This window comes from Oncorhynchus clarkii, chromosome 10 (assembly GCF_045791955.1).
Source record: "Oncorhynchus clarkii lewisi isolate Uvic-CL-2024 chromosome 10, UVic_Ocla_1.0, whole genome shotgun sequence".
In the NCBI taxonomy this organism is placed as follows: Eukaryota; Metazoa; Chordata; class Actinopteri; order Salmoniformes; family Salmonidae; genus Oncorhynchus; species Oncorhynchus clarkii.
This window is the reverse complement of record NC_092156.1, coordinates 7,118,424-7,145,137: the sequence shown is the minus strand read 5'-3', so window position 1 is coordinate 7,145,137 and position 26,714 is coordinate 7,118,424. Positions and strand designations below refer to the sequence as shown.

The window sequence follows — 26,714 nt, the reverse complement described above, 5'->3', positions numbered from 1 at the left end:
TTCCAAGACCAGAACAGTATAGAGTTCCAATACAGTACAGAGTTCCAATGCCAGAACAGTATAGAGTTCCAATACAGTATAGAGTTCCAATACAGTGTAGAGTTCCAATACCAGAACAGTATAGAGTTCCAATACAGTATAGAGTTCCAATACAGTGTAGAGTTCCAAGACCAGAACAGTAAAGAGTTCCAATACAGTATAGAGTTCCAATACCAGAACAGTATAGAGTTCCAATACAGTATAGAGTTCCAATACAGTATAGATTTCCAATACAGTATAGAGCTCCAATACCAGAACAGTGTAGAGTTCCAAGACCAGAACAGTGTAGAGTTCCAAGACCAGAATAGTGAAGAGTTCCAATACAGTATAGAGTTCCAATACAGTATAGAGTTCCAAGACAAGAACAGTGTAGAGTTCCAAGACTAGAACAGTATAGAGTTCCAAGAACAGAACAGTATAGAGTTCCAAGACCAGAACAGTATAGAGTTCCAATACCAGAACAGTATAGAGTTCCAATACTGTATAGAGTTCCAAATACAGTATAGAGTTCCAAGACCAGAACAGTGTAGAGTTCCAATACAGTGTAGAGTTCCAAGACCAGAACAGTATAGAGTTCCAATACCAGAACAGTATAGAGTTCCAATACAGTATAGAGTTCCAATACCAGAACAGTGTAGAGTTCCAAGACCAGAACAGTGTAGAGTTCCAAGACCAGAATAGTGAAGAGTTCCAATACAGTATAGAGTTCCAATACAGTATAGAGTTCCAAGACAAGAACAGTGTAGAGTTCCAAGACTAGAACAGTATAGAGTTCCAAGAACAGAACAGTATAGAGTTCCAAGACCAGAACAGTATAGAGTTCCAATACCAGAACAGTATAGAGTTCCAATACAGTATTGAGTTCCAATACCAGAACAGTATAGAGTTCCAAATACAGTATAGAGTTCCAAGACCAGAACAGTATAGAGTTCCAATACCAGAACAGTATAGAGTTCCAATACAGTATAGAGTTCCAATACCAGAACAGTATAGAGTTCCAATACAGTGTAGAGTTCCAATACAGTATAGAGTTCCAATACAGTATAGAGTTCCAATGCCAGAACAGTATAGAATTCCAATACAGTATAGAGTTCCAATACAGTATAAAGTTCCAATGCCAGAACAGTATAGGGTTCCAACACAGTATAGAGTTCCAATGCCAGAACAGTATAGAGTTCCAATACCAGAACAGTATAGAGTTCCAATACCATAAGAGTATAGAGATCCAATATAGTGTAGAGTTCCAATACAGTATAGAGTTCCAATACAGTATAGAGTTCCAATACAGTATAGAGTTCCAATACAGTGTAGAGTTCCAATACAGTATAGAGTTCCAATACAGTGTAGTGTTCCAATGCAGTATAGAGTTCCAATGCCAGAACAGTATAGAGTTCCAATATAGTGTAGAGTTCCAATACCATAACAGTATAGAGTTCCAATACCATAACAGTATAGAGTTCCAATACAGTGTAGAGTTCCAATACAGTATAGAGTTCCAATACAGTATAGAGTTCCAATACAGTATAGAGTTCCGATACAGTATAGAGTTCCGATACAGTATAGAGTTCCGATACAGTATAGAGTTACGATACAGTATAGAGTTACGATACAGTATAGAGTTCCAATACAGTATATAGTTCCAATGCAGGAACAGTGTAGAGTTCAAATACTTTATAGAGTTCCAATACAGTATAGAGTTCCAATACAGTGTAGAGTTCCGATACAGTATAAAGTTCCAATGCCAGAACAGTGTAGAGTTCCAATAAAGTACAGAGTTCCAATACAGTATAGAGTTCCAATACAGTGTAGAGTTCCAACACCAGAACAGTATAGAGTTCCAATACCAGAACAGTATAGAGATCCAATGCTAGAACAGTGTAGAGTTCCAAGACCAGAATAGTGAAGTGTTCCAATACAGTATAGAGTTCCAATACAGTATAGAGTTCCAAGACAAGAACAGTGTAGAGTTCCAAGACTAGAACAGTATAGAGTTCCAAGAACAGAACAGTATAGAGTTCCAAGACCAGAACAGTATAGAGTTCCAATACCCGAACAGTATAGAGTTCCAATACTGTATAGAGTTCCAAATACAGTATAGAGTTCCAAGACCAGAACAGTGTAGAGTTCCAATACAGTGTAGAGTTCCAAGACCAGAACAGTATAGAGTTCCAATACCAGAACAGTGTAGAGTTCCAATACCAGAACAGTATAGAGTTCCAATACCAGAGGAGTATAGAGTTCCAATACCAGAACAGTATAGAGTTCCAATACCAGAACAGTATAGAGTTCCAATACCAGAAGAGTATAGAGTTCCAATACAGTATAGAGTTCCAATACAGTATAGTTCCAATACAGTATAGAGTTCCAAGACCAGAACAGTATAGAGTTCCAATACAGTATAGAGTTCCAATACAGTGTAGAGTTCCAAGACCAGAACAGTGTAGAGTTCCAATGCCAGAACAGTATAGAGTTCCAATACAGTATAGAGTTCCAATACAGTATAGAGTTCCAAGACCAGAACAGTATAGAGTTCCAATACAGTACAGAGTTCCAATGCCAGAACAGTATAGAGTTCCAATACAGTATAGAGTTCCAATACAGTGTAGAGTTCCAATACCAGAACAGTATAGAGTTCCAATACAGTATAGAGTTCCAATACAGTGTAGAGTTCCAAGACCAGAACAGTAAAGAGTTCCAATACAGTATAGAGTTCCAATACCAGAACAGTATAGAGTTCCAATACAGTATAGAGTTCCAATACAGTATAGATTTCCGATACAGTATAGAGCTCCAATACCAGAACAGTGTAGAGTTCCAAGACCAGAACAGTATAGAGTTCCAATACAGTGTAGAGTTCCAATACAGTATAGAGTTCCAATACAGTATAGAGTTCCAATACAGTATAGAGTTCCGATACAGTATAGAGTTCCGATACAGTATAGAGTTACGATACAGTATCGAGTTACGATACAGTATAGAGTTACGATACAGTATAGAGTTCCAATACAGTATATAGTTCCAATGCAGGAACAGTGTAGAGTTCAAATACTTTATAGAGTTCCAATACAGTATAGAGTTCCAATACAGTGTAGAGTTCCGATACAGTATAAAGTTCCAATGCCAGAACAGTGTAGAGTTCCAATAAAGTACAGAGTTCCAATACAGTATAGAGTTCCAATACAGTGTAGAGTTCCAACACCAGAACAGTATAGAGTTCCAATACCAGAACAGTATAGAGATCCAATGCTAGAACAGTGTAGAGTTCCAAGACCAGAATAGTGAAGAGTTCCAATACAGATTAGAGTTCCAATACAGTATAGAGTTCCAAGATAAGAACAGTGTAGAGTTCCAAGACTAGAACAGTATAGAGTTCCAAGAACAGAACAGTATAGAGTTCCAAGACCAGAACAGTATAGAGTTCCAATACCCGAACAGTATAGAGTTCCAATACTGTATAGAGTTCCAAATACAGTATAGAGTTCCAAGACCAGAACAGTGTAGAGTTCCAATACAGTGTAGAGTTCCAAGACCAGAACAGTATAGAGTTCCAATACCAGAACAGTGTAGAGTTCCAATACCAGAACAGTATAGAGTTCCAATACCAGAGGAGTATAGAGTTCCAATACCAGAACAGTATAGAGTTCCAATACCAGAACAGTATAGAGTTCCAATACCAGAAGAGTATAGAGTTCCAATACAGTATAGAGTTCCAATACAGTATAGTTCCAATACAGTATAGAGTTCCAAGACCAGAACAGTATAGAGTTCCAATACAGTATAGAGTTCCAATACAGTGTAGAGTTCCAAGACCAGAACAGTGTAGAGTTCCAATGCCAGAACAGTATAGAGTTCCAATACAGTATAGAGTTCCAATACAGTATAGAGTTCCAAGACCAGAACAGTATAGAGTTCCAATACAGTACAGAGTTCCAATGCCAGAACAGTATAGAGTTCCAATACAGTATAGAGTTCCAATACAGTGTAGAGTTCCAATACCAGAACAGTATAGAGTTCCAATACAGTATAGAGTTCCAATACAGTGTAGAGTTCCAAGACCAGAACAGTAAAGAGTTCCAATACAGTATAGAGTTCCAATACCAGAACAGTATAGAGTTCCAATACAGTATAGAGTTCCAATACAGTATAGATTTCCGATACAGTATAGAGCTCCAATACCAGAACAGTGTAGAGTTCCAAGACCAGAACAGTATAGAGTTCCAATACAGTGTAGAGTTCCAATACAGTATAGAGTTCCAATACAGTATAGAGTTCCAATACAGTATAGAGTTCCGATACAGTATAGAGTTCCGATACAGTATAGAGTTACGATACAGTATCGAGTTACGATACAGTATAGAGTTACGATACAGTATAGAGTTCCAATACAGTATATAGTTCCAATGCAGGAACAGTGTAGAGTTCAAATACTTTATAGAGTTCCAATACAGTATAGAGTTCCAATACAGTGTAGAGTTCCGATACAGTATAAAGTTCCAATGCCAGAACAGTGTAGAGTTCCAATAAAGTACAGAGTTCCAATACAGTATAGAGTTCCAATACAGTGTAGAGTTCCAACACCAGAACAGTATAGAGTTCCAATACCAGAACAGTATAGAGATCCAATGCTAGAACAGTGTAGAGTTCCAAGACCAGAATAGTGAAGAGTTCCAATACAGTATAGAGTTCCAATACAGTATAGAGTTCCAAGATAAGAACAGTGTAGAGTTCCAGGACTAGAACAGTATAGAGTTCCAAGAACAGAACAGTATAGAGTTCCAAGACCAGAACAGTATAGAGTTCCAATACCCGAACAGTATAGAGTTCCAATACTGTATAGAGTTCCAAATACAGTATAGAGTTCCAAGACCAGAACAGTGTAGAGTTCCAATACAGTGTAGAGTTCCAAGACCAGAACAGTATAGAGTTCCAATACCAGAACAGTGTAGAGTTCCAATACCAGAACAGTATAGAGTTCCAATACCAGAGGAGTATAGAGTTCCAATACCAGAACAGTATAGAGTTCCAATACCAGAACAGTATAGAGTTCCAATACCAGAAGAGTATAGAGTTCCAATACAGTATAGAGTTCCAATACAGTATAGTTCCAATACAGTATAGAGTTCCAAGACCAGAACAGTATAGAGTTCCAATACAGTATAGAGTTCCAATACAGTGTAGAGTTCCAAGACCAGAACAGTGTAGAGTTCCAATGCCAGAACAGTATAGAGTTCCAATACAGTATAGAGTTCCAATACAGTATAGAGTTCCAAGACCAGAACAGTATAGAGTTCCAATACAGTACAGAGTTCCAATGCCAGAACAGTATAGAGTTCCAATACAGTATAGAGTTCCAATACAGTGTAGAGTTCCAATACCAGAACAGTATAGAGTTCCAATACAGTATAGAGTTCCAATACAGTGTAGAGTTCCAAGACCAGAACAGTAAAGAGTTCCAATACAGTATAGAGTTCCAATACCAGAACAGTATAGAGTTCCAATACAGTATAGAGTTCCAATACAGTATAGAGTTCCAATACAGTATAGAGCTCCAATACCAGAACAGTGTAGAGTTCCAAGACCAGAACAGTGTAGAGTTCCAAGACCAGAATAGTGAAGAGTTCCAATACAGTATAGAGTTCCAATACAGTATAGAGTTCCAAGACAAGAACAGTGTAGAGTTCCAAGACTAGAACAGTATAGAGTTCCAAGAACAGAACAGTATAGAGTTCCAAGACCAGAACAGTATAGAGTTCCAATACTGTATAGAGTTCCAAATACAGTATAGAGTTCCAAGACCAGAACAGTGTAGAGTTCCAATACAGTGTAGAGTTCCAAGACCAGAACAGTATAGAGTTCCAATACCAGAACAGTATAGAGTTCCAATACAGTATAGAGTTCCAATACCAGAACAGTATAGAGTTCCAATACAGTGTAGAGTTCCAATACAGTATAGAGTTCCAATACAGTATAGAGTTCCAATGCCAGAACAGTATAGAATTCCAATACAGTATAGAGTTCCAATACAGTATAAAGTTCCAATGCCAGAACAGTATAGGGTTCCAACACAGTATAGAGTTCCAATGCCAGAACAGTATAGAGTTCCAATACCAGAACAGTATAGAGTTCCAATACCATAAGAGTATAGAGATCCAATATAGTGTAGAGTTCCAATACAGTATAGAGTTCCAATACAGTATAGAGTTCCAATACAGTATAGAGTTCCAATACAGTGTAGAGTTCCAATACAGTATAGAGTTCCAATACAGTGTAGTGTTCCAATGCAGTATAGAGTTCCAATGCCAGAACAGTATAGAGTTCCAATATAGTGTAGAGTTCCAATACCATAACAGTATAGAGTTCCAATACCATAACAGTATAGAGTTCCAATACAGTGTAGAGTTCCAATACAGTATAGAGTTCCAATACAGTATAGAGTTCCAATACAGTATAGAGTTCCGATACAGTATAGAGTTCCGATACAGTATAGAGTTACGATACAGTATAGAGTTACGATACAGTATAGAGTTACGATACAGTATAGAGTTCCAATACAGTATATAGTTCCAATGCAGGAACAGTGTAGAGTTCAAATACTTTATAGAGTTCCAATACAGTATAGAGTTCCAATACAGTGTAGAGTTCCGATACAGTATAAAGTTCCAATGCCAGAACAGTGTAGAGTTCCAATAAAGTACAGAGTTCCAATACAGTATAGAGTTCCAATACAGTGTAGAGTTCCAACACCAGAACAGTATAGAGTTCCAATACCAGAACAGTATAGAGATCCAATGCTAGAACAGTGTAGAGTTCCAAGACCAGAATAGTGAAGTGTTCCAATACAGTATAGAGTTCCAATACAGTATAGAGTTCCAAGACAAGAACAGTGTAGAGTTCCAAGACTAGAACAGTATAGAGTTCCAAGAACAGAACAGTATAGAGTTCCAAGACCAGAACAGTATAGAGTTCCAATACCCGAACAGTATAGAGTTCCAATACTGTATAGAGTTCCAAATACAGTATAGAGTTCCAAGACCAGAACAGTGTAGAGTTCCAATACAGTGTAGAGTTCCAAGACCAGAACAGTATAGAGTTCCAATACCAGAACAGTGTAGAGTTCCAATACCAGAACAGTATAGAGTTCCAATACAGTGTAGAGTTCCAAGACCAGAACAGTGTAGAGTTCCAATGCCAGAACAGTATAGAGTTCCAATACAGTATAGAGTTCCAATACAGTATAGAGTTCCAAGACCAGAACAGTATAGAGTTCCAATACAGTACAGAGTTCCAATGCCAGAACAGTATAGAGTTCCAATACAGTATAGAGTTCCAATACAGTGTAGAGTTCCAATACCAGAACAGTATAGAGTTCCAATACAGTATAGAGTTCCAATACAGTGTAGAGTTCCAAGACCAGAACAGTAAAGAGTTCCAATACAGTATAGAGTTCCAATACCAGAACAGTATAGAGTTCCAATACAGTATAGAGTTCCAATACAGTATAGATTTCCAATACAGTATAGAGCTCCAATACCAGAACAGTGTAGAGTTCCAAGACCAGAACAGTGTAGAGTTCCAAGACCAGAATAGTGAAGAGTTCCAATACAGTATAGAGTTCCAATACAGTATAGAGTTCCAAGACAAGAACAGTGTAGAGTTCCAAGACTAGAACAGTATAGAGTTCCAAGAACAGAACAGTATAGAGTTCCAAGACCAGAACAGTATAGAGTTCCAATACCAGAACAGTATAGAGTTCCAATACTGTATAGAGTTCCAAATACAGTATAGAGTTCCAAGACCAGAACAGTGTAGAGTTCCAATACAGTGTAGAGTTCCAAGACCAGAACAGTATAGAGTTCCAATACCAGAACAGTATAGAGTTCCAATACAGTATAGAGTTCCAATACCAGAACAGTGTAGAGTTCCAAGACCAGAACAGTGTAGAGTTCCAAGACCAGAATAGTGAAGAGTTCCAATACAGTATAGAGTTCCAATACAGTATAGAGTTCCAAGACAAGAACAGTGTAGAGTTCCAAGACTAGAACAGTATAGAGTTCCAAGAACAGAACAGTATAGAGTTCCAAGACCAGAACAGTATAGAGTTCCAATACCAGAACAGTATAGAGTTCCAATACAGTATTGAGTTCCAATACCAGAACAGTATAGAGTTCCAAATACAGTATAGAGTTCCAAGACCAGAACAGTATAGAGTTCCAATACCAGAACAGTATAGAGTTCCAATACAGTATAGAGTTCCAATACCAGAACAGTATAGAGTTCCAATACAGTGTAGAGTTCCAATACAGTATAGAGTTCCAATACAGTATAGAGTTCCAATGCCAGAACAGTATAGAATTCCAATACAGTATAGAGTTCCAATACAGTATAAAGTTCCAATGCCAGAACAGTATAGGGTTCCAACACAGTATAGAGTTCCAATGCCAGAACAGTATAGAGTTCCAATACCAGAACAGTATAGAGTTCCAATACCATAAGAGTATAGAGATCCAATATAGTGTAGAGTTCCAATACAGTATAGAGTTCCAATACAGTATAGAGTTCCAATACAGTATAGAGTTCCAATACAGTGTAGAGTTCCAATACAGTATAGAGTTCCAATACAGTGTAGTGTTCCAATGCAGTATAGAGTTCCAATGCCAGAACAGTATAGAGTTCCAATATAGTGTAGAGTTCCAATACCATAACAGTATAGAGTTCCAATACCATAACAGTATAGAGTTCCAATACAGTGTAGAGTTCCAATACAGTATAGAGTTCCAATACAGTATAGAGTTCCAATACAGTATAGAGTTCCGATACAGTATAGAGTTCCGATACAGTATAGAGTTCCGATACAGTATAGAGTTACGATACAGTATAGAGTTACGATACAGTATAGAGTTCCAATACAGTACATAGTTCCAATGCAGGAACAGTGTAGAGTTCAAATACTTTATAGAGTTCCAATACAGTATAGAGTTCCAATACAGTGTAGAGTTCCGATACAGTATAAAGTTCCAATGCCAGAACAGTGTAGAGTTCCAATAAAGTACAGAGTTCCAATACAGTATAGAGTTCCAATACAGTGTAGAGTTCCAACACCAGAACAGTATAGAGTTCCAATACCAGAACAGTATAGAGATCCAATGCTAGAACAGTGTAGAGTTCCAAGACCAGAATAGTGAAGTGTTCCAATACAGTATAGAGTTCCAATACAGTATAGAGTTCCAAGACAAGAACAGTGTAGAGTTCCAAGACTAGAACAGTATAGAGTTCCAAGAACAGAACAGTATAGAGTTCCAAGACCAGAACAGTATAGAGTTCCAATACCCGAACAGTATAGAGTTCCAATACTGTATAGAGTTCCAAATACAGTATAGAGTTCCAAGACCAGAACAGTGTAGAGTTCCAATACAGTGTAGAGTTCCAAGACCAGAACAGTATAGAGTTCCAATACCAGAACAGTGTAGAGTTCCAATACCAGAACAGTATAGAGTTCCAATACCAGAGGAGTATAGAGTTCCAATACCAGAACAGTATAGAGTTCCAATACCAGAACAGTATAGAGTTCCAATACCAGAAGAGTATAGAGTTCCAATACAGTATAGAGTTCCAATACAGTATAGTTCCAATACAGTATAGAGTTCCAAGACCAGAACAGTATAGAGTTCCAATACAGTATAGAGTTCCAATACAGTGTAGAGTTCCAAGACCAGAACAGTGTAGAGTTCCAATGCCAGAACAGTATAGAGTTCCAATACAGTATAGAGTTCCAATACAGTATAGAGTTCCAAGACCAGAACAGTATAGAGTTCCAATACAGTACAGAGTTCCAATGCCAGAACAGTATAGAGTTCCAATACAGTATAGAGTTCCAATACAGTGTAGAGTTCCAATACCAGAACAGTATAGAGTTCCAATACAGTATAGAGTTCCAATACAGTGTAGAGTTCCAAGACCAGAACAGTAAAGAGTTCCAATACAGTATAGAGTTCCAATACCAGAACAGTATAGAGTTCCAATACAGTATAGAGTTCCAATACAGTATAGATTTCCGATACAGTATAGAGCTCCAATACCAGAACAGTGTAGAGTTCCAAGACCAGAACAGTGTAGAGTTCCAAGACCAGAATAGTGAAGAGTTCCAATACAGTATAGAGTTCCAATACAGTATAGAGTTCCAAGACAAGAACAGTGTAGAGTTCCAAGACTAGAACAGTATAGAGTTCCAAGAACAGAACAGTATAGAGTTCCAAGACCAGAACAGTATAGAGTTCCAATACCAGAACAGTATAGAGTTCCAATACTGTATAGAGTTCCAAATACAGTATAGAGTTCCAAGACCAGAACAGTGTAGAGTTCCAATACAGTGTAGAGTTCCAAGACCAGAACAGTATAGAGTTCCAATACCAGAACAGTATAGAGTTCCAATACAGTATAGAGTTCCAATACCAGAACAGTGTAGAGTTCCAAGACCAGAACAGTGTAGAGTTCCAAGACCAGAATAGTGAAGAGTTCCAATACAGTATAGAGTTCCAATACAGTATAGAGTTCCAAGACAAGAACAGTGTAGAGTTCCAAGACTAGAACAGTATAGAGTTCCAAGAACAGAACAGTATAGAGTTCCAAGACCAGAACAGTATAGAGTTCCAATACCAGAACAGTATAGAGTTCCAATACAGTATTGAGTTCCAATACCAGAACAGTATAGAGTTCCAAATACAGTATAGAGTTCCAAGACCAGAACAGAATAGAGTTCCAATACCAGAACAGTATAGAGTTCCAATACAGTATAGAGTTCCAATACCAGAACAGTATAGAGTTCCAATACAGTGTAGAGTTCCAATACAGTATAGAGTTCCAATACAGTATAGAGTTCCAATGCCAGAACAGTATAGAGTTCCAATACAGTATAGAGTTCCAATACAGTATAAAGTTCCAATGCCAGAACAGTATAGGGTTCCAACACAGTATAGAGTTCCAATGCCAGAACAGTATAGAGTTCCAATACCAGAACAGTATAGAGTTCCAATACCATAAGAGTATAGAGATCCAATATAGTGTAGAGTTCCAATACAGTATAGAGTTCCAATACAGTATAGAGTTCCAATACAGTGTAGAGTTCCAATACAGTATAGAGTTCCAATACAGTATAGAGTTCCAATACAGTATAGAGTTCCAATACAGTGTAGAGTTCCAATACAGTATAGAGTTCCAATACAGTGTAGTGTTCCAATGCAGTATAGAGTTCCAATGCCAGAACAGTATAGAGTTCCAATATAGTGTAGAGTTCCAATACCATAACAGTATAGAGTTCCAATACCATAACAGTATAGAGTTCCAATACAGTGTAGAGTTCCAATACAGTATAGAGTTCCAATACAGTATAGAGTTCCAATACAGTATAGAGTTCCGATACAGTATAGAGTTCCGATACAGTATAGAGTTACGATACAGTATCGAGTTACGATACAGTATAGAGTTACGATACAGTATAGAGTTCCAATACAGTATATAGTTCCAATGCAGGAACAGTGTAGAGTTCAAATACTTTATAGAGTTCCAATACAGTATAGAGTTCCAATACAGTGTAGAGTTCCGATACAGTATAAAGTTCCAATGCCAGAACAGTGTAGAGTTCCAATAAAGTACAGAGTTCCAATACAGTATAGAGTTCCAATACAGTGTAGAGTTCCAACACCAGAACAGTATAGAGTTCCAATACCAGAACAGTATAGAGATCCAATGCTAGAACAGTGTAGAGTTCCAAGACCAGAATAGTGAAGAGTTCCAATACAGTATAGAGTTCCAATACAGTATAGAGTTCCAAGACAAGAACAGTGTAGAGTTCCAAGACTAGAACAGTATAGAGTTCCAAGAACAGAACAGTATAGAGTTCCAAGACCAGAACAGTATAGAGTTCCAATACCCGAACAGTATAGAGTTCCAATACTGTATAGAGTTCCAAATACAGTATAGAGTTCCAAGACCAGAACAGTGTAGAGTTCCAATACAGTGTAGAGTTCCAAGACCAGAACAGTATAGAGTTCCAATACCAGAACAGTGTAGAGTTCCAATACCAGAACAGTATAGAGTTCCAATACCAGAGGAGTATAGAGTTCCAATACCAGAACAGTATAGAGTTCCAATACCAGAACAGTATAGAGTTCCAATACCAGAAGAGTATAGAGTTCCAATACAGTATAGAGTTCCAATACAGTATAGTTCCAATACAGTATAGAGTTCCAAGACCAGAACAGTATAGAGTTCCAATACAGTATAGAGTTCCAATACAGTGTAGAGTTCCAAGACCAGAACAGTGTAGAGTTCCAATGCCAGAACAGTATAGAGTTCCAATACAGTATAGAGTTCCAATACAGTATAGAGTTCCAAGACCAGAACAGTATAGAGTTCCAATACAGTACAGAGTTCCAATGCCAGAACAGTATAGAGTTCCAATACAGTATAGAGTTCCAATACAGTGTAGAGTTCCAATACCAGAACAGTATAGAGTTCCAATACAGTATAGAGTTCCAATACAGTGTAGAGTTCCAAGACCAGAACAGTAAAGAGTTCCAATACAGTATAGAGTTCCAATACCAGAACAGTATAGAGTTCCAATACAGTATAGAGTTCCAATACAGTATAGAGTTCCAATACAGTATAGAGCTCCAATACCAGAACAGTGTAGAGTTCCAAGACCAGAACAGTGTAGAGTTCCAAGACCAGAATAGTGAAGAGTTCCAATACAGTATAGAGTTCCAATACAGTATAGAGTTCCAAGACAAGAACAGTGTAGAGTTCCAAGACTAGAACAGTATAGAGTTCCAAGAACAGAACAGTATAGAGTTCCAAGACCAGAACAGTATAGAGTTCCAATACCAGAACAGTATAGAGTTCCAATACTGTATAGAGTTCCAAATACAGTATAGAGTTCCAAGACCAGAACAGTGTAGAGTTCCAATACAGTGTAGAGTTCCAAGACCAGAACAGTATAGAGTTCCAATACCAGAACAGTATAGAGTTCCAATACAGTATAGAGTTCCAATACCAGAACAGTGTAGAGTTCCAAGACCAGAACAGTGTAGAGTTCCAAGACCAGAATAGTGAAGAGTTCCAATACAGTATAGAGTTCCAATACAGTATAGAGTTCCAAGACAAGAACAGTGTAGAGTTCCAAGACTAGAACAGTATAGAGTTCCAAGAACAGAACAGTATAGAGTTCCAAGACCAGAACAGTATAGAGTTCCAATACCAGAACAGTATAGAGTTCCAATACAGTATTGAGTTCCAATACCAGAACAGTATAGAGTTCCAATACAGTGTAGAGTTCCAATACAGTATAGAGTTCCAAATACAGTATAGAGTTCCAAGACCAGAACAGTATAGAGTTCCAATACCAGAACAGTATAGAGTTCCAATACAGTATAGAGTTCCAATACCAGAACAGTATAGAGTTCCAATACAGTGTAGAGTTCCAATACAGTATAGAGTTCCAATACAGTATAGAGTTCCAATGCCAGAACAGTATAGAGTTCCAATACAGTATAGAGTTCCAATACAGTATAAAGTTCCAATGCCAGAACAGTATAGGGTTCCAACACAGTATAGAGTTCCAATGCCAGAACAGTATAGAGTTCCAATACCAAAACAGTATAGAGTTCCAATACCATAAGAGTATAGAGATCCAATATAGTGTAGAGTTCCAATACAGTATAGAGTTCCAATACAGTATAGAGTTCCAATACAGTGTAGAGTTCCAATACAGTATAGAGTTCCAATACAGTATAGAGTTCCAATACAGTATAGAGTTCCAATACAGTGTAGAGTTCCAATACAGTATAGAGTTCCAATACAGTGTAGTGTTCCAATGCAGTATAGAGTTCCAATGCCAGAACAGTATAGAGTTCCAATATAGTGTAGAGTTCCAATACCATAACAGTATAGAGTTCCAATACCATAACAGTATAGAGTTCCAATACAGTGTAGAGTTCCAATACAGTATAGAGTTCCAATACAGTATAGAGTTCCAATACAGTATAGAGTTCCGATACAGTATAGAGTTCCGATACAGTATAGAGTTACGATACAGTATAGAGTTACGATACAGTATAGAGTTACGATACAGTATATAGTTCCAATGCAGGAACAGTGTAGAGTTCAAATACTTTATAGAGTTCCAATACAGTATAGAGTTCCAATACAGTGTAGAGTTCCAACACCAGAACAGTATAGAGTTCCAATACCAGAACAGTATAGAGATCCAATGCTAGAACAGTGTAGAGTTCCAAGACCAGAATAGTGAAGAGTTCCAATACAGTATAGAGTTCCAATACAGTATAGAGTTCCAAGACAAGAACAGTGTAGAGTTCCAAGACTAGAACAGTATAGAGTTCCAAGAACAGAACAGTATAGAGTTCCAAGACCAGAACAGTATAGAGTTCCAATACCCGAACAGTATAGAGTTCCAATACTGTATAGAGTTCCAAATACAGTATAGAGTTCCAAGACCAGAACAGTGTAGAGTTCCAAGACCAGAACAGTATAGAGTTCCAATACCAGAACAGTGTAGAGTTCCAATACCAGAACAGTATAGAGTTCCAATACCAGAGGAGTATAGAGTTCCAATACCAGAACAGTATAGAGTTCCAATACCAGAACAGTATAGAGTTCCAATACCAGAAGAGTATAGAGTTCCAATACAGTATAGAGTTCCAATACAGTATAGTTCCAATACAGTATAGAGTTCCAAGACCAGAACAGTATAGAGTTCCAATACAGTATAGAGTTCCAATACAGTGTAGAGTTCCAAGACCAGAACAGTGTAGAGTTCCAATGCCAGAACAGTATAGAGTTCCAATACAGTATAGAGTTCCAATACAGTATAGAGTTCCAAGACCAGAACAGTATAGAGTTCCAATACAGTACAGAGTTCCAATGCCAGAACAGTATAGAGTTCCAATACAGTATAGAGTTCCAATACAGTGTAGAGTTCCAATACCAGAACAGTATAGAGTTCCAATACAGTATAGAGTTCCAATACAGTGTAGAGTTCCAAGACCAGAACAGTAAAGAGTTCCAATACAGTATAGAGTTCCAATACCAGAACAGTATAGAGTTCCAATACAGAATAGAGTTCCAATACAGTATAGAGTTCCAATACAGTATAGAGCTCCAATACCAGAACAGTGTAGAGTTTCAAGACCAGAACAGTGTAGAGTTCCAAGACCAGAATAGTGAAGAGTTCCAATACAGTATAGAGTTCCAATACAGTATAGAGTTCCAAGACAAGAACAGTGTAGAGTTCCAAGACTAGAACAGTATAGAGTTCCAAGAACAGAACAGTATAGAGTTCCAAGACCAGAACAGTATAGAGTTCCAATACCAGAACAGTATAGAGTTCCAATACAGTATTGAGTTCCAATACCAGAAAAGTATAGAGTTCCAATACAGTGTAGAGTTCCAATACAGTATAGAGTTCCAAATACAGTATAGAGTTCCAAGACCAGAACAGTATAGAGTTCCAATACCAGAACAGTATAGAGTTCCAATACAGTATAGAGTTCCAATACCAGAACAGTATAGAGTTCCAATACAGTGTAGAGTTCCAATACAGTATAGAGTTCCAATACAGTATAGAGTTCCAATGCCAGAACAGTATAGAGTTCCAATACAGTATAGAGTTCCAATACAGTATAAAGTTCCAATGCCAGAACAGTATAGGGTTCCAACACAGTATAGAGTTCCAATGCCAGAACAGTATAGAGTTCCAATACCAGAACAGTATAGAGTTCCAATACCATAAGAGTATAGAGATCCAATATAGTGTAGAGTTCCAATACAGTATAGAGTTCCAATACAGTATAGAGTTCCAATACAGTGTAGAGTTCCAATACAGTATAGAGTTCCAATACAGTATAGAGTTCCAATACAGTATAGAGTTCCAATACAGTGTAGAGTTCCAATACAGTATAGAGTTCCAATACAGTGTAGTGTTCCAATGCAGTATAGAGTTCCAATGCCAGAACAGTATAGAGTTCCAATACAGTATAGAGTTCCAATATAGTGTAGAGTTCCAATACCATAACAGTATAGAGTTCCAATACCATAACAGTATAGAGTTCCAATACAGTGTAAAGTTCCAATACAGTATAGAGTACCAATACAGTATAGAGTTCCAATACAGTATAGAGTTCCGATACAGTATAGAGTTCCGATACAGTATAGAGTTACGATACAGTATAGAGTTACGATACAGTATAGAGTTCCAATACAGTATATAGTTCCAATGCAGGAACAGTGTAGAGTTCAAATACTTTATAGAGTTCCAATACAGTATAGAGTTCCAATACAGTGTAGAGTTCCGATACAGTATAAAGTTCCAATGCAGGAACAGTGTAGAGTTCAAATACTTTATAGAGTTCCAATACAGTATAGAGTTCCAATACAGTGTAGAGTTCCAATACAGTACAGAGTTCCAATAGCAGAACAGTATAGAGTTCCAATACAGTATAGAGTTCCAATACCAGAAGAGTATAGAGTTCCAATACCAGAACAGTATAGAGATCCAATATCAGACCAGTGTAGAGTTCCAATACAGTGTAGCGTTCCAATACAGTATAGAGTTCCAATACAGTATAGAGTTCCAATGCAGGAACATTGTAGAGTTCCAATACAGTGTAGAGCTCCGATACAGTATAGAGCTCCAATGCCAGAACAGTGTAGAGTTCCAATACAGTATAGAGTTCCAATACAGTGTAGAGTTCCAATACAGTATTGAGTTCCAATACAGTATAGAGTTCCAATGCCAGAACAGTGTAGAGTTCCAATACAGTATAGAGTTCCAATGCAGTATAGAGTTCCAATGCCAGAACAGTGTAGAGTTCCAATACAGTGTAGAGTTCCAATACAGTATAGAGTTCCAATACAGCGTAGAGTTCCAATACAGTGTAGAGTTCCAATGCCAGAACAGTATAGAGTTCCAATACAGTGTAGAGTTCCAATACCAGAGCAGTATAGAGTTCCAATACCAGAACAGTATAGAGTTCCAATACAGTGTAGAGTTCCAATACCAGAACAGTATAGAGTTCCAATACAGTGTAGAGTTCCAATACAGTGTATAGTTCCAATACAGTGTAGAGTTCCAATGCCAGAACACTATAGAGTTCCAATACAGTGTATAGTTCCAATACAGTGTAGAGTTCCAATACCAGAACAGTATAGTTCCAATATAGTTAAGAGTTCCAATACCAGAACAGTATAGAGTTCCAATACAGTGTAGAGTTCCAATACAGTATAGAGTTCCAATACAGTGTAGAGTTCCAATACAGTGTATAGTTCCAATACAGTGTAGAGTTCCAATACAGTATAGAGTTCCAATACCAGAACAGTATAGAGTTCCAATACAGTGTAGAGTTCCAATACAGTATAGAGTTCCAATACAGTATAGAGTTCCAATACAGTATAGAGTTCCGATACAGTATAGAGTTCCGATACCAGAACAGTATAGAGTTCCAATACGGTGTAGAGTTCCAATACAGTATAGAGTTCCAATGCCAGAACAGTATAGAGTTCCAATACAGTGTAGAGTTCCAATACAGTGTAGAGTTCCAATACCAGAACAGTATAGAGTTCCAATACAGTGTAGAGTTCCAATACCAGAACAGTATAGAGTTCCAATACAGTGTAGAGTTCCAATACAGTATAGAGTTCCAATGCCAGAACAGTATAGAGTTCCAAGACCAGAACACTATAGAGTTCCAATACAGTATAGAGTTCCAATACAGTGTAGAGTTCCAATTCCAGAACAGTATAGAGTTCCAATACAGTATAGAGTTCCAATGCCAGAACAGTATAGAGTTCCAATACAGTGTAGAGTTCCAATACCAGAACAGTGGAGGACTAGAGTTGGACTGTTGGGGGTACTGGAGGACTGGAGTTGGGCTGTTGGGGGTACTGGAGGACTGGAGTTGGGCTGTTGGGGGTACTGGAGCACTGGAGTTGTGCTGTTGGGGTACTGGAGGACTGGAGTTGGCCTGTTGTGGGTACTGGAGGACTGGAGTTGGGCTGTTGGGGGTACTGGAGGACTGGAGATGGGCTGTTGGGGGTACTGGAGGACTGGAGTTGGGCTGTTGGGGGTACTGGAGGACTGGAGTTGGCCTGTTGGGGGTACTGGAGGACTGGAGTTGGGGTTACTGGAGGACTGGAGTTGGGCTGTTAGGGGTACTGGAGGACTGGAGTTGGGCTGTTGGGGGTACTGGAGGACTGGAGTTGGGCTGTTGGGGGTACTGGAGGACTGGAGTTGGGCTGTTAGGGGTACTGAAGGACTGGAGTTGGGCTGTTAGGGGTACTGGAGGACTGGAGTTGGGCTGTTAGTGGTCGGGTTAAATAAAGTTCACATCAAATTTAAAGTCAAAATGTAAAAGTTAAATCACTAAGGCTGGTCTGAATGTCTCTTCACACATTAAATATTATTTCAGTATTATAACGTGTGTACATTGCATCTTTTATCATGGGCACAGTGGGAACTTTCTATTTGTCATATTTACAAACAGTCTCATCATCACAGAGCCATGTCAGTCCTCCTCCTCTACTATCAATTAACCACGTGCAAAATGTCATTGACCTATTATGTTCTAGCCAATGAGCTAAATTAGAAGAATGTAATTTCACCACACTTTTGAGGAGACCTATGGGCATACACCTCTGGAATGATCACGTTTCTCTCTTCTCACCAATGGGTGTAAATCTTGTGATGGACAGAATTTAAATGATTGCTTACCCTTGTCTCTTAATTGCTGTCTATGTAGCAAAAGTTACATCGGCTACCCTCCACCAACTGAAGGTCTGTCATCTGAACCTCTTTGTCCCAGCCCGGTGGGCTTCTGATGCCAGCTGCCCATCAAAGAGCTTCTGCTATCCCGGCATCTGGCTCCAGGGGTCATCTGTCGGAGACCAGGCTATCCCTCCAATACTGTTTTAATAAACCTTCATAATTGCATTCTGTCTATGTTCTTCATTCAATTAAGGCTCGATTGAAATGTATTCTTCACTCATTCTGACCCTAACAGTCCAACATGCATCAAAACAGCTAGACCCTAACAGAACTGTCTATTATACATGAAGACAGCTAGACCCACAGTGACTGTACGTACATATCCCAACCAGAAGCCATGGATTACAGGCAACATCCGCATCGAGCTAAGGGCTAGAGCTGCCGCTTTTTAATCTGGACGCTTATCAGAAATCCCACGATGCCCTCAGACGAACCATCAAACAAGCAAAGCGTCAAAACAGGAGTAAGACTGATTCCTACTACACTACAATACAAGATTAAGATCGAATCGTACTACATCGGCTCTGACGCTCGTCGGATGTGGCAGGGCTTGAAAATTATTACTGACTACAAAGGGAAACCCAGTGCTGTTTAATGATGGTGTTGGAGTTGTGTTTGACCACGCAGTCATGGGTGAACAGGGAAGGGGAGGAGGGGACTAAGTACACATCCCTGAGTGACGCGAGCCTACCAGACGAGCTAAATGCCTTTTATGCTCACTTCAAGGTAAGCAACACTGAAGCAATCACGAGAGCACCATCTGTTCTGGATTATTGTGTGATAACGCTCTCGGTAGCCGATGTGAACAAAACCTTTAAACAGGTCAACATTCACAAAGCCGCTGGGCCAGATGGATTACCAGGACGTGTACTCAAAGCATGTGCGGACCAACTGGCAAGTACCTTCACTGACATTGTCAACCTCTCCCTGACCGAGTCTGTAATACCGACATGTTTCAAGCAGACCACCATAGTCCCTGTGCCCAAGGAAGCGAAGGTAACCTGCCTAAATGATATGATTACCGCCCCATGGCACTCATGTCGGTTGCCATGAAGTGCTCTGAAAGGCTGGTCATGACTCACATCAACAGCATCCTCCCGGACACCCTAGACCCACTCCAATTTGCATACCGCCCCAACAGATCCACAGATGACACAATATCAATCGCACTCCACACTGCCCTTTCGCACCTGGACAAAAGGAACACCTATGTGAGAATGCTGTTCATTGACTACAGCTCAGCGTTCAACACATAGTGCCCACGAAGATCATCACTAAGCTAAGGACCTGGAACACCTCCCTCTGCAACTGGATCCTGGACCCCCTGACTGGCTGACCCCAGCTGGTAAGAGTAGGCAGCAACACGTCTGCCACGCTGATCCTTAACACTGGGGCCCCTCAGGGATGTGTACTTAGTCCCCTCCTCCCCTTCCCTGTTCACCCATGACTGCGTGGTCAAACACAACTCCAACACCATCATTAAGTTTGCTGACAACACAACAGTGGTAGGCCCTGATCACCGACAACGATGAGACAGCCTATAGGGAGGAGGTCAGAGAACAGGCAGTGTGGTGTCAGGACAACAACCTCTCCCTCAATGTGAGCAAGAAAAGGAGCTGATCGTGGACTACAGGAAAGGCGGGCTGAAAAGGCCCCCATTAACATCGACGGGGCTGTAGTGGAGCGGGTCGAGAGTTTCAAGTGGTCCAAACACACCAAGACAGTTGTACACTGCTGCTACTCTCTGTCTGTTTGTTACATATGCATAGTCACTTTGCCCCCACCTACATGTACAGTCATGGGAAAAAGTATTGAGAATGACACAAATATACATTTTCACAAAGTCTGCTGCCTCAGTTTGTATGATGGCAATTTGCATAAACTCCAGAATGTTATGAAGAGTGAACAGATGATTTGCAATAAATTGCAAAGTCCCACTTTGCCATGCAAATGAACTGAATCCCCCAAAAACATTTTCACGGCATTTCAGCCCTGCCACAAAAGGACCAGCTGTCATCATGTCAGTGATTCTCTCGTTAACACAGGTGTGAGTGTTGACGAGGACAAGGCTGGAGATCACTCTTATGCTGATTGAGTTCAAAAAACAGACTGGAAGCATCAAAAGGAGGGTGGTGCTTGGAATCATTGTTCTTCCTCTGTAAACCATAGTTACCTGCAAGGAAACACGTGCCGTCATCATTGCTTTGCACAAAAAGGGCTTCACAGGCAAGGATATTGCTGCCAGTAAGATTGCACCTAAATCAACCATGTATCGGATCATCAAGAACTTCAAGGAGAGCGGTTCAATTTTTGTGAAGAAGGCTTCAGGGCACCCAAGAAAGTCCAGGAAGCGCCAGGACTGTCTCCTAAAGTTGATTCAGCTGCGGGATCGGGGCACCACCAGCACAGAGCTTGCTCAGGAATGGCAGCAGGCAGGTGTGAGGAAAACACTTTTGGAGGATGGCCTGGTGTCAAGAAGGGCAGCAAAGAAGCCACTTCTCTCCAGGAAAAACAGAAGGCCTGGTATCAAGAAGGCCAGCATCCCAGAGTCTCCTCTTCACTGTTGACGTTGAGACTGGTGTTTTGCAGGTACTTTTTAATGAAGCTGCCAGTTGAGGACTTGTGAGGCGTCTGTTTCTCAAACTAGACACTCTAATGTACTTGTCCTCTTGCTCAGTTGTGCACCGGGGCCTCCCACTCCTCTTCCTATTCTGGTTAGTGTAAGTTTGCTCTGTTCTGTGAAGGGAGCAGTACACAACATTGTACGAGATCTTCAGTTTCTTGGCAATTTCTCGCATGGAATAGCCTTCATTTCTCAGAACAAGAATAGGCTGAATAGACTCAGAACAAGAAGAGAACAAGAATAGACGGACGAGTTTCAGAAGAAAGTGATTTGTTTCTGGTCATTTTGAGCCTGTAATCGAACCCACAAATGCTGATGCTCCAGATACTCAACTAGTCTAAAGAAGGCCAGTTTTATTGCTTCTTTAATCAGCACAACAGTTTTCAGCTGTTCTAACATAATTGCAAAAGAGTTTTCTAATGATCAATTTGCCTTTTAAAGTTACAAACTTGGATTAGCTAACACAACGCGCCATTGGAACACAGGAGTGATGGTTGCTGATAATGGGTCTCTGTACGCCTATGTAGATATTCCATTTAAAAAAATCTGCCATTTCCAGCTACAATAGTCATTTACAACATTAACAATGTCTACACTGTATTTCTGATCGATTTGATGTTATTTTAATGGACAGGAAATGTGCTTTCCTTTCAAAAACAAGGACATTTCTGAGTGACTCCAAACCTTTGAACGGTAGTGTATGTTAAAGGATGGATGTTATATAAATAATATAATATATAATATTATTAATTATTAATTAATATATAAAGGAGGTATAAAGCAATAAACTATTAGCATCAAGCCCCAGAGACAGGATGTAAAACACATCTACAACTCCCTGCGCCTGCCTTACAGCTGAAATCACAAGTGTCACACACACACACGCATGCACACGCACACTCTCACACACACACACGCTCGCATGCACACGCACACTCTCACGCACTCACTCACTCGTTTGGATGATGTTCAACTTTTCAAAAAGAAACTGGTACTTTTCAACTGGATGTCTGCATCAAGCTATGACTATAAATCCCATCGCTGCTGTTGTCTCTGAATTGGAATGGAGGTCCACATAGAGAGAACAGTCAGAACAATCACATTACAGGAAACCAAAGCGTGAAATGACAATCTAAGTAAGATCTGTATCTGTTCTGTATCCCCAAGTCCTGGCGGGCGGGCGGGCGGGCGGGCGGACGGGCGGACGGGCGGACGGACGGATGGACGGACGGACAGACAGACGGACGGACGGACAGCTGAGAGAGAGCGACAAAGTCCAACAGACCAAGCGACAGATCTTTCTGATGTGTGATTGTCTTTTGTGGCTCTTCCTGAGCGCACTGTGTTTTTCAGATAAGAGCTCCTATGAGTCTTCCTACTTCGATTAAGGCCCATAGCTGTCTGATCCATGGCTGAAAGACCAGTGATTTTTTTTGTTATCTCTGAGCTGTTAAAGTCTTGCAGGGCCCTGATGAAGAGAGTCCTAGACAGGCTCCTTAGTCACGTCTCGCTCCATGTTCATCACGGCCTGAGCTCACGTGGCCTGAAAGCTGTGGCACGGGGGAGAGAGGTAGGGATGGAGGGAGGAAGGGAGAGAGAGAGGTGGAGATGGAGGGAGGAAGGGAGAGAGGTAGGGATGGAGGGAGGAAGGGAGAGAGAGAGGTGGAGATGGAGGGAGGAAAGGAGAGAGGTAGGGATGGAGGGAGGAAAGGAGAGAGGTGGGGATGGAAGTAGGAAATGAGAGAGGCAGGGGTGGAGGGAGGATTGGATGGAGGGAGGATGGGAGAGAGGATGGAGGGTAGGGAGGTGGGAAACGGTTTCACGCTGACAGAATAACTGTTGTGCTCAGGGGTCACTCACTAATATCAACAGAGACTGGAGATAACCACCTAACTTTCAGGGACAAACCCATTAAACCTTTACTTTATAGTCAAAGAAAACTTTTCCTGCATTTTTTTGGTGGTGATAACGTTCAACCTTGAATGTGGTTTGGAATTTCGCCCCTGATAAAAGAGTGTTTAGGACCAATGATAAAGATGAACCCTGATTAGCATCATTTGTTTTATATTACCTTTATTTAACTAGGCAAGGAGTTAAATAAGAACAAATTCTTATTTTCAATGACGGCCTAGGAACAGTGGGTTAACTGCCTGTTCAGAGGAGACAGATTTGTACCTTGTCAGCTCGGGGGTTTGAACTGAAATTAACCTTCCGGTTAATAGTCCAACGATCTAACCACTAGGCTACCCTACCGCCCCTGACAACAACGTCCTGTCACCGTACAAAAAGGTAAAGCTTGTTGTTCTAGAAGCTGTCGTGTGGACTCTCTCTGAGAAACCTGTCCTGAAAATGTCCCAAGAAATGTACATCTCTGAGGTCACTTTGAGGTGACACAGTAGGAAGAGAAAACACCTGAGGGGCTATAATTCAGGTATGACTTCATCTGCAGAGCTGAGTGCTGTACGTTTCTCTGAACAGAGAATCGACTTTTGGCATGTCATTGTCACTTGACTTTCCGGCCTTATCCAAAGGGGGGGAAAATCACGCAGCTTAGCTGTGTGTGTACCCAAGTTTGATCGTTATCTGTGTGAGCCAAACGCCTATCTTACATCCTGTAGGCCCTAAAGTCTGGCTACCTGAAGATAGAATACACACGCAGGCATGCACAAACAGAAAGTGCTAACAAGTCATTTGTTTTGTTGAAACATAACACAGTCTGTCTCCATTAAGATAGAACAAAAGTACAACATTAAATATACATTGTACAAAATGAAAAAGCACTGTTCTTTTCAAAGAATGAATTTGTCCTCCATGAATCATCACACTATTTGCAAACCTACATGTGGTAGCAAGTTTGCAAGCTAAGAGGTTTGGTCCAATGTGACTATCTATCTGAGCAAGTTGCCCAAAATGCAGTTATGTTGTCTCGACACGAATCTCTATGAGCTGGAAAGGGCATTACCACAGATACAACCATGAGACAGATATTTCCCCAAATATGGTAGTGAGAGGAATCCCAGTGGCAGGCAGTGGGAGATGGATTTTGGCCAACATACTCATCGATGAAACATTTCATCTCAATATAGTTTTGTAGACCCTTTGCCAAAAGATGCAAAAAAATGACGTTGTTTAGAAAGAGTGCAAAGGCGAATTCAGTTACTGCACACGCACACTTCCCAGAGTAGGCGTTCTCTAACCAAAACATGCAAATATTTGCTATAATGCACCAATAGGATCCTGGCTCTGCCCACCTCCTTGCTTGTCCGGCCCACTATGACTAATTTGTTATTACCCAAGACTGATGTCTCTGGTTGTAGCTCATCTCTAGCTCCTATGCTTACAGTAAACTGTATAACATGCCGGCTGTTGTTCCATCATCCTCACTATTTCTCCTGATAAATATACTGAACAACAAAAAATATAAACGCTACATGCAACCATTTCAAAGATTTTACTGAGTTACAGTTCAATACAAGGAAACAGTCAAATGAAATAAATAAATTAGGCCCTAATCTATGGATTGTATATGACTGGGGAGGGGTGCAGCTCCACCCACTGGAGTCAGCATGCCAATTGCACGCTCCCTCAAAACTTGAGAAAATTGTGGCATTGTGTTTTGTGACAAAACTGTTTATTGTCCCCAGCACAAGTTGCGCAATGTGTAACGATTATTCTGTTTAATCAGCTTCTCGATATGCCACACCTGTCAGGTCGATGGATTATCTTGGCAAAGGAGAAACGCTCACTAACAGGAATGTAAACAAATTTATGCAAACATTTTTGAATGAAACATGAAACACTTTACATGTTGCGTTTATATTTTTCTTCAGTGAACTTCAGCTGCCACAACAGACAGTTGTATAAGATAGTTCCTGTTAACATCCATTCATCCTGTACGCAAAAACATATATAGTTTCTGTTTGCATTTAAGAGTAAGTCATTAGACTCATCACACTTAATTATCAAACCTGAACTAGACCAAATGTCATTCATCCACAAGAGAGTTCCATACTGTACATACATCCCTACGGTATGCAAAAATAATTGTTGCCAAATTATAAAGTCATCACCCTTAAATATCACACCTTGATTTGGTTAGAGGTCTCTTGATGAATTAACAGTAGTGTTGTACTTCGTGAAGATCGCCATTACCCCAAGTCATGTAACAAGCCATGAAAATAAGAAAAGCTGGGTCATGGATTGTGCAGTTGAGGAATTTCTTAGCCGTAGACATGCTGGAACATGATGTCAACAGCTCTAACACTAACTCTACATGCAGTCCACTCTGAGTTTGTAGAATCCTTTAAAAGGGGAGGGGACTTACCCGATGATGTAAGCCAGGACCCCCAGCTGGATCAATCGGCACACGACCCCCACCCTCCTGTTCCGTACCAGCACCTGACGGGGGGTCTCGTACTCGAAGAAGAAGTCAGAGAGGGTGTTTGTGATGAAACTCTTCATCTTGCTGCTCCGCTGGAGAGAAGAAGGTCTCTCAACCCCACTGGTATACATAAACTCTCTCTCTACCTCCCTTCTTCAGCCTCCCTTAATTATTCTTAAGCCTCCCTTAACCAACAGCTGACACGTTTCAGCAGCAGTGTTGGACTTTCTCCCTCTCTCGCTCTCTTCGTCTCTCTCTCTCTCTCTCTCTCTCTCCTCACAGGCGGTCCTCCTCCCCGTGACCCTTCCCTCTCTCACACTTCCTCATTCACTAACCTAGCAAACCTCTCTCTCTCTCTCTCTCTCTCCCTCTCTCTCTCTCCCTCTCCCTCTCCCTCTCCCTCACTCCAAAACAAACAAATACTATCTTGCCGTAAACCAAGATGTTACTAAGGTGTCCCCAGTCCATTAAAGCAAATAATGACTCCACTGAGCCACTGATCAGATCATTCAACATCTGTCACAGACATCCTTCTCACCCCCCCCCCCCCCCCCCCCCCCCCTTCCTGGTGTTCAGACATAGCAGGGACACGCTTGACCTAAACTTAGGCTACAACAACAGCTCCCCAAATGTATATTGGATGGTTTTTTGTTGTTGTTCATCGCACAATTAAATGTCAATGCATTCCGCTATGTGAAGGAATTAAATGAACTTGGACTATGTTGCTTGCTTCTTCAGCTTCATTACATTTGTTATATACATTAACGCCATTTATTTTTGGTAGGGGGTAGCCAACACAAAGTATGAGCAAGAGACATAAATGAATCCCTTAATAAAAT

General features: G+C 40.1%; 1 protein-coding gene across 4 annotated transcripts in view; it reads right to left on the bottom strand.

Moving 5' to 3' along the window:
* The window catches only part of LOC139417961 (P2X purinoceptor 1-like), an 80,687-nt gene extending 54,600 nt beyond the window's left edge, over positions 1-26,087 (bottom strand). For 3 of the 4 annotated variants that reach the window (XM_071166988.1, XM_071166986.1, XM_071166987.1), the window contains exon 1: positions 25,819-26,087. In XM_071166988.1, the coding sequence (XP_071023089.1) occupies positions 25,819-26,006 (188 nt within the window). In that variant the 5' untranslated portion in view covers positions 26,007-26,087. The remainder of the gene's footprint in view (positions 1-25,818) is intronic. The other variant, XM_071166989.1, reaches the window with a different exon arrangement.
* Between the last annotated feature and the right edge of the window lie 627 nt (positions 26,088-26,714).